This window comes from Salvelinus namaycush, unplaced genomic scaffold (genome assembly GCF_016432855.1).
Source record: "Salvelinus namaycush isolate Seneca unplaced genomic scaffold, SaNama_1.0 Scaffold3775, whole genome shotgun sequence".
Classification (NCBI taxonomy): Eukaryota; Metazoa; Chordata; class Actinopteri; order Salmoniformes; family Salmonidae; genus Salvelinus; species Salvelinus namaycush.
Genome location: NW_024060758.1, coordinates 2,738 through 12,500, shown reverse-complemented (window position 1 = coordinate 12,500; position 9,763 = coordinate 2,738). Strand labels below are relative to the sequence as shown.

The window sequence follows — 9,763 nt, the reverse complement described above, 5'->3', positions numbered from 1 at the left end:
TGCAGGAATCTTAGATGTGTCTTTTAATTTTAAAATAACTGTCATTGAAGTTGGTGGGAACTACTGATTTCAGATCCGAGGAGAACTTGTCTGCCATGTTTTGTGTTAAGGGCCCAGAGTGACCAAGAAGGCTCAACCAATCACTTTGCCTCCGGGCATCCTATGAAGGGAATGTAACATACTGGTTGTGTGTGTAGACAGTGTGTAGTACTGTGGTGTGTTCTGTGTTAAACAGTACTACATGTGAACAGCAGCCTCATCAACTCAAACCACACCTTTATTTACCCTGCTAGCCTATGGGGTGTCGTTTGTAAAGTTGAATCATCTTAATGTTTTACGAATCGGATTTATACGGACATCTGATTTATAAGGACATTTTTTTTAAATGTTGACCTGATTAAATCTTTATAAACGGCACCACATACTAGCCGGACTGACACAGACAGTGTGTGTACAGTGTGACTGACCTTACTTCCTGAGTCCTTGGTTCCACACTCCCCTTTATCGTACCACCACTTGTTCTTTAGCTTGTCTAAGACTCCTTGTTCACTGAGTTTCAACACCGCTAGGTTTACTGGCACTCTTCACACGACACGGGGAATAACATAAATAACATCAGCTATGTTATGTTATGTTATTATTTCATGACATACAGCTGTTATGTAGCCTTATGTAGCTTCCTGCCTCCTTATCTAGCCTTCCTTATGTGTTGTCTAGTTGAGGTGGCGATAGGCCTTGTTGCTCTACATGTCCTGGCTGAACATTGAGCTCAACCAGACAGATAGGCACCAACGCATCACCCTGAGTAAGCAGCACAGACACAGAGCACAGCCTCTCTACTTCACATAGCTCTATGGTCTGTGTATATATATATATATACTTGTTTTGACTGCCAAATAAAATCAATCAATCAATCCCCCGGATCCATTCAAGGAGTTGATTATCTCCAGAACCCCAGAGGTGGTGTGTGTCGGCGCCGTGTGTGTGCTGCTTACTCCCTGGCCTTAGTTACCAGTCTGTGGCCCGGTGGCGGCTGGGGGCGGGGCTAACCTTGCTTTCTCCTCCTCCGCTGCCACACTCTCCCTTGTCGTACCACCATTTATTTTTCAGTTTGTCCAACAGGCCCTGCTCATTCAGTTTTAACACGGCCAGGTTCACTGCATTTCTACCAACGATAGATAAAACACACTGGTGAGACAGGATGATGTGACAGGTCTGTCCCCCCGAGCTGATCTTTAGCAGTTAGCCTTAACCTTAGATATTACCATTACTGTTAGCAATTAGCCTTAACCTTAGATATTACCATTACTGTTAGCAGTTAGCCTTAACCTTAGACATTACCATTACTGTTAGCAGTTAGCCTTAACCTTAGATATTACCATTACCGTTAGCATTAGCACCAGGATTAGCACAATCCTGTAAATCAGCATTAGCAATTAGCTTAGCATAATGTATCAGGCTCTGTTATTGGAAAGGTGGCTAAAGGCTAGTGTACAGAGGGCTATCATAATGAGATAATATAATATACATGCCTGGGCTATAGCCAGTAATAAACTGGTTTATATTATAATAATAATTATAATAACATTATCCAGTAATAAACAGGTCTATATAATAATAATATAAAAATATATACAAAAATACTAATACTACACATCATAATAATAATAATCATCATATAATCCAGTAATAAACAGGTCTAAATAATAATAATAATAATAATAATAATAATAATATGACCCAGTAATAAACAGGTCTAAATAATAATAATAATAATAATAATAATAATATGACCCAGTAATAAACAGGTCTAAATAATAATAATAATAATAATAATAATATGACCCAGTAATAAACAGGTCTAAATAATAATAATAATAATAATAATAATAATATGACCCAGTAATAAACAGGTCTAAATAATAATAATAATAATAATAATAATAATATGACCCAGTAATAAACAGGTCTAAATAATAATAATAATAATAATAATAATAATATGACCCAGTAATAAACAGGTCTAAATAATAATAATAATAATAATAATAATAATATGACCCAGTAATAAACAGGTCTAAATAATAATAATAATAATAATAATAATAATATGACCCAGTAATAAATAGGTCTATATAATAATAATATGACCCAGTAATAAACAGGTCTAAATAATAATAATAATAATAATAATAATATGACCCAGTAATAAATAGGTCTATATAATAATAATATGACCCAGTAATAAATAGGTCTATATAATAATAATATGACCCAGTAATAAACAGGTCTAAATAATAATAATAATAATAATATGACCCAGTAATAAACAGGTCTAAATAATAATAATAATAATAATAATTTGACCCAGTAATAAACAGGTCTATATAATAATAATAATAATAATATGACCCAGTAATAAACAGGTCTAAATAATAATAATAATAATAATATGACCCAGTAATAAACAGGTCTAAATAATAATAATAATAATAATAATTTGACCCAGTAATAAACAGGTCTAAATAATAATAATAATAATAATAATTTGACCCAGTAATAAACAGGTCTATATAATAATAATAATAATAATATGACCCAGTAATAAACAGGTCTAAATAATAATAATAATAATAATAATAATAATATGACCCAGTAATAAACAGGTCTAAATAATAATAATAATATGACCCAGTAATAAACAGGTCTAAATAATAATAATAATAATAATAATAATAATATGACCCAGTAATAAACAGGTCTAAATAATAATAATAATAATAATTTGACCCAGTAATAAACAGGTCTATATGATAATAAGAGTCACATGACCCACAGTGTCAGAGAACAGACATCACTCCAGAGAAACAGAGCGATCAGACAGCAGTTCAACAGATAGACATTTAAACAAATAAGAAACACAACAGTCATGCAGATTGATTAATGAAAGATCACACTAGTTGCCCTGTAATATAAACATACTCCTCAACCATCCTTCCTCAGTACCCTGATACTCTCTCACCCAACCCCAACCCCTAGCCCTAAACCCTAACCCAACCGCTAGCCCTAACCCTAAACCCTAACCCAACCCCTAGCCCTAACCCTAAACCCTAACCCAACCGCTAGCCCTAACCCTAAACCTAACCCAACCCCTAGCCCTAACCCCAAACCCAACCCCTAGCCCTAACCCTAAACCTAACCCAACCCCTAGCCCTAACCCTAAACCCTAACCCAACCGCTAGCCCTAACCCTAAACCCAACCCCTAGCCCTAACCCCAAACCCAACCCCTAGCCCTAACCCTAAACCCTAACCCAACCGCTAGCTCTAAACCCTAACCCAACCCCTAGCCCTAACCCCAAACCCAACCCCTAGCCCTAACCCTAAACCTAACCCAACCCCTAGCCCTAACCCTAAACCTAACCCAACCCCTAGCCCTAACCCTAAACCCTAACCCAACCCCTAGCCCTAACCCTAAACCTAACCCAACCCCTAGCTCTAACCCTAAACCCTAACCCAACCCCTAGCCCTAAACCCTAACCAAACCCCTAGCCCTAACCCTAAACACTAACCCAACTCATAGCCCTAAACCCAACCCCTAGCCCTAACCCTAAACCCAACCCCTAGCCCTAACCCCTAACCCTAAACCCTAGCCCTAAACCCAAACCCAACCCCTAGCCCTAACCCAACCCTAAACCCAAACCCAACCCCTAGCCCTAAACCCAAACCCAACCCCTAACCCAACGTCTAACCCTAACCCTAAACCCAAACCCAACCCCTAGCCCTAACACTAAACCCAACCCCTAGCCCTAACCCTAAACCCAAACCCAACCCCTAGCCCTAACCCAACCCCTAGCCCTAACCCTAAACCCAAACCCAACCCCTAAACCTAACCCCTAAACCCAACCCCTAGCCCTAACCCTAAACCCAAACCAAAACCCTAGCACTAACCCTAAACCCTTACCCAACCCCTAGCCCTAACCCTAAACCCTAAACCCTAACCCAACCCCTAGCCCTAAACCCTAACCCAAGCCCTAAACCCAAACCCAACCCCTAACCCTAAACCCAAACCCAACCCCTAACCCTAAACCCAAACCCAACCCCTAACCCTAAACCCAAACCCAACCCCTAGCCCTAACCCTAAACCCAAACCCAACCCCTAGCCCTAAACCCAAACCCAACCCCTAGCCCTAAACCCTAACCCAACCCCTAGCCCTAACCCTAACCCTAAACCCTAACCCAACCCCTAACCCAAACCCTAACCCTACCCCTAACCCAACCCCAAACCCAACCCCGAGCCCTAACCCTAAAACCTAACCCAACCCCTAACCCTAAACCCAAACCCAACCCCTAGCCCTAAACCCAAACCCAAACCCTAACCCCTAACCCTAAACCCTAACCCAACCCCTAGCCTTAACCCTAAACCCAAACCCTAACCCTAAACCCAAACCCAAACCCTAACCCTAACCCAAACCCAAACCCTAACCCTAAACCCAATCCCAACCCCAAACCCAACCCCGAGCCCTAACCCTAAACCCTAACCCAACCCCTAACCCTAAACCCAAACCTGATCTGGACCCTCACAGTATGGCTGCTCCAAAACAACCCAGGCATTAGCGACAACATTCTCTCTTCAGCCAATCAGGAAGAAGCAAGATAACTAGTGGTCTGAAGCCCATCCCTAGGTACTGCAGGGGTTTATTGTGACCAGCCACTAAGAACTATGGGCAATGTAGTCCTGTGGCCAGCCACTAAGAACTATAGGTAGTGTAATTCTGTTGCCAGCTGCCAAGAACTCTGGGGTAGTGTAGTCTTCCCTAGGCTTACAGGTGATCAGAGCTGGGAATGGGGAGTACTATACTGTACTATATTATACTACACTATACTAATATAAACCGCTGTGTATCAGGTCATCAGGGTAGGTAAGATACTATAACAACATTAGAGAACATAGTGTTATACTATATTATACTATACTATACTATACTATACTATACTAGCCTGTATATAAACCAGTGTGTTTCAGGTCATCAGGGTAGGTAAGATACTATAACAACATTAGACAACATATTGTTATACTATCTCACCCACCTTAATGGGGATCCTTTTGGTGTGGCGATGCCGTATCCTTTAGAGTCCAGGTTCCCTCCCACCTTCATGGTGTCGCAGGGTTTCCTCTGCTCGATGTACTCGTTCATGGTGGACTCCAGAAGGTACGCGTACTTCCCCTTGGACTTCCTGACTCTCAGCACCCCCTCTGCTGTCTTCTTCACAAACGGAGACGGCTCTGCTGACTTCATGTACTGCCACATCTTGTCAAACAGTGCTATCTTCGACCTCTGTTGAGAGACAACACATTAGAACTACACCTTAGGGTAGGACGGTATATCGTATTTTACTATATACCAGTTTTGATACACAGACCAGTGTATTCTACATTATACAGGTTTTTGATACACAGACCAGTGTATTTTACTATATACAGGTTTTGATACACAGACCAGTGTATTTTACTATATACAGGTTTTGATACACAGACCAGTGTATTTTACTATATACAGGTTTTGATACACAGACCAGTGTATTTTACATTATACAGGTTTTGATACACAGACCTGTTTGGGTCGTTACTTTACATTCTATAAAGGTTTTTGTTTTGGACGACATTCTGCACATTTTCTCATCAATGATCTCCATACAGTTTTCTGTTTCCAGAACTTCAACAATCTGTAACTAACAGTGGACTGTATTCTAGAGACGCCCTTTAATAGAACTACAACCTGTAACAAACAGTGGACTGTATTCTAGAGATGCCCTTTAATAGAACTACAACCTGTAACAAACAGTGGACTGTATTCTAGAGATGCCCTTTAATAGAACTACAACCTGTAACAAACAGTGGGACTGTATTCTAGAGACGCCCTTTAATAGAACTACAACCTGTAACAAACAGTGGACTGCATTCTAGAGATGCCCTTTAATAGAACTACAACCTGTAACAAACAGTGGACTGCATTCTAGAGACACCCTTTAATAGAACTACAACCTGTAACAAACAGTGGACTGTATTCTAGAGACGCCCTTAACAGAACTACAACCTGTAACAAACAGTGGACTGCATTCTAGAGACACCCCTTTAACAGAACTACAACCTGTAACAAACAGTGGACTGTATTCTAGAGACGCCCTTTAATAGAACTACAACCTGTAACAAACAGTGGACTGTATTCTAGAGATGCCCTTTAATAGAACTACAACCTGTAACAAACAGTGGACTGCATTCTAGAGACGCCCTTTAATAGAACTACAACCTGTACAAACAGTGGACTGCATTCTAGAGACACCCTTTATAGAACTACAACCTGTAACAAACAGTGGACTGCATTCTAGAGATGCCCTTTAACAGAACTACAACCTGTAACAAACAGTGGACTGTATTCTAGAGACCGCCCTTTAATAGAACTACAACCTGTAACAAACAGTGGACTGCATTCTAGAGACGCCCTTTAATAGAACTACAACCTGTAACAAATAGTGGACTGCATTCTAGAGACAACCCTTTATAGAACTACAACCTCGTAACAAACAGTGGACTGTATTCTAGAGACACCCTTTAATAGAACTACAACCTGTAACAAACAGTGGACTGTATTCTAGAGACACCCTTTAATAGAACTACATCCTGTAACAAACAGTGGACTGCATTCTAGAGACACCCTTTAATAGAACTACAACCTGTAACAAACAGTGGACTGTATTCTAGAGATGCCCTTTAACAGAACTACAACCTGTAACAAACAGTGGACTGTATTCTAGAGACGCCCTTTAATAGAACTACAACCTGTAACAAACAGTGGACTGCATTCTAGAGACGCCCTTTAATAGAACTACAACCTGTAACAAACAGTGGACTGCATTCTAGAGACACCCTTTAATAGAACTACAACCTGTAACAAACAGTGGACTGCATTCTAGAGATGCCCTTTAATAGAACTACAACCTGTAACAAACAGTGGACTGCATTCTAGAGATGCCCTTTAATAGAACTACAACCTGTAACAAACAGTGGACTGCATTCTAGAGATGCCCTTTAATAGAACTACAACCTGTAACAAACAGTGGACTGTATTCTAGAGACGCCCTTTAATAGAACTACAACCTGTAACAAACAGTGGACTGCATTCTAGAGACGTCCTTTAACAGAACTACAAACCTGTAACAAACAGTGGACTGTATTCTAGAGACACCCTTTAATAGAACTACAACCTGTAACAAACAGTGGACTGCATTCTAGAGACGCCCTTTAATAGAACTACAACCTGTAACAAACTAGTGGACTGTATTCTAGAGACACCATTAATAGAACTACAACCTGTAACAAACAGTGGACTGCATTCTAGAGACGTCCTTTAACAGAACTACAAACCTGTAACAAACAGTGGACTGTATTCTAGAGACGCCCTTTAACAGAACTACAACCTGTAACAAACAGTGGACTGTATTCTAGAGACACCCTTTAATAGAACTACAAACCTGTACACAAACAGTGGACTGCATTCTAGAGACAACCCTTTAATAGAACTACAACCTGTAACAAACAGTGGACTGCATTCTAGAGACAACCCTTTAATCAGAAACTACAACCTGTAACAAACAGTGGACTGTATTCTAGAGACACCCTTTAACAGAACTACAACCTGTACAAACAGTGGACTGCGCAGTTCTAGAGACAACCCTTTTAATAGAACTACAACCTGTAACAAAAAGTGGACTGTATTCTAGAGACGCCCTTTAATAGAACTACAAACCTGTAACAAACAAGTGGACTGTATTCTAGAGACGCCCTTTAATAGAAACTACAAACCTGTAACAACAGTGGACTGCATTCTAGAGATGCCCTTTAATAGAACTACAACCTGTAACAAACAGTGGACTGCATTCTAGAGACGCCCTTTAACAGAACTACAACCTGTAACAAACAGTGTGACTGTATTCTAGAGACGCCTTTATAGAACTACAACCTGTAAACAAACAGTGGACTGTATTCTAGAGACGCCCTTTAATAGAACTACAACCTGTAACAAACAGTGACTGCATTCTAGAGACGCCTTTAATAGAACTACAACCTGTAACAAACAGTGGACTTGCATTCTAGAGACGCTCTTAACAGAACTACAACCTGTAACAAACAGTGGACTGCAATTCTAGAGACGCCCTTTAACAGAACTACAACCTGTAACAAACAGTGGACTGCATTCGAGAGATGCCTTTAATAGAACTACAACCTGTAACAACAGTGGACTGTATTCTAGAGACGCCCTTTAACAGAACTACAACCTGTAACAACAGTGGACTGCATTCTAGAGACGCCCTTTAATAGACACTACAACCTGTAACAACAGTGGACTGCATTCTAGAGGACCGCCCCTTTAACAGAACTACAACCTGTAACAAACAGTGGACTGTATTCCTAGAGACGGCCCTTACCTTTAATAGAACTACAACCTGTAACAAACAGTGGACTGCATTCTAGAGACGCCCTTTAACAGAACTACAACCTGTAACAAACAGTGGACTGCATTCTAGAGATGCCCTTTAACAGAACTACAACCTGTAACAAACAGTGGACTGCATTCTAGAGATGCCCTTTAATAGAACTACAACCTGTAACAAACAGTGGACTGCATTCTAGAGACGCCCTTTAACAGAACTACAACCTGTAACAAACAGTGGACTGTATTCTAGAGATGCCCTTTAACAGAACTACAACCTGTAACAAACAGTGGACTGCATTCTAGAGACGCCCTTTAACAGAACTACAACCTGTAACAAACAGTGGACTGCATTCTAGAGACGCCCTTTAACAGAACTACAACCTGTAACAAACAGTGGACTGCATTCTAGAGACGCCCTTTAACAGAACTACAACCTGTAACAAACAGTGGACTGCATTCTAGAGATGCCCTTTAATAGAACTACAACCTGTAACAAACAGTGGACTGTATTCTAGAGACCCTTTAACAGAACTACAACCTGTAACAAACAGTGGACTGTATTCTAGAGACGCCCTTTAATAGAACTACAACCTGTAACAAACAGTGGACTGTATTCTAGAGACCCTTTAACAGAACTACAACCTGTAACAAACAGTGGACTGTATTCTAGAGACGCCCTTTAATAGAACTACAACCTGTAACAAACAGTGGACTGTATTCTAGAGACGCCCTTTAACAGAACTACAACCTGTAACAAACAGTGGACTGCATTCTAGAGACACCCTTTAACAGAACTACAACCTGTAAAAACAGTGGACTGTATTCTAGAGACGCCTTTAACAGAACTACAACCTGTAACAAACAGTGGACTGCATCTAGAGACGCCCTTTAATAGAACTACAACCTGTAACAAACAGTGGACTGCATTCGAGAGATGCCCTTTAATAGAACTACAACCTGTAACAAACAGTGGACTGCATTCTAGAGATGCCCTTTAATAGAACTACAACCTGTAACAAACAGTGGACTGCATTCTAGAGACCCTTTAATAGAACTACAACCTGTAACAAACAGTGGACTGTATTCTAGAGAGCCCTTTAATAGAACTACAACCTGTAACAAACAGTGGACTGCATTCTAGAGACCCTTTAACAGAACTACAACCTGTAACAAACAGTGGACTGTATTCTAGAGACGCCCTTTAATAGAACTACAACCTGTAACAAACAGTGGACTGTATTCTAGAGACCTTTAACAGAACTACAACCTG

General features: G+C 40.2%; 1 protein-coding gene across 1 annotated transcript in view; it reads right to left on the bottom strand.

Annotated features, from left to right (window-relative positions):
* The window catches only part of LOC120040741 (glutamate receptor 2-like), a gene marked incomplete at its 5' end in the record, with an annotated part of 8,977 nt that extends 3,640 nt beyond the window's left edge, over positions 1-5,337 (bottom strand). Inside the window, 2 exons of the mRNA XM_038985789.1 lie at positions 1,051-1,165; positions 5,090-5,337. Coding sequence (XP_038841717.1) covers positions 1,051-1,165; positions 5,090-5,337 — 363 coding nt within the window. The remainder of the gene's footprint in view (positions 1-1,050; positions 1,166-5,089) is intronic.
* Positions 5,338-9,763: the final 4,426 nt, after the last annotated feature.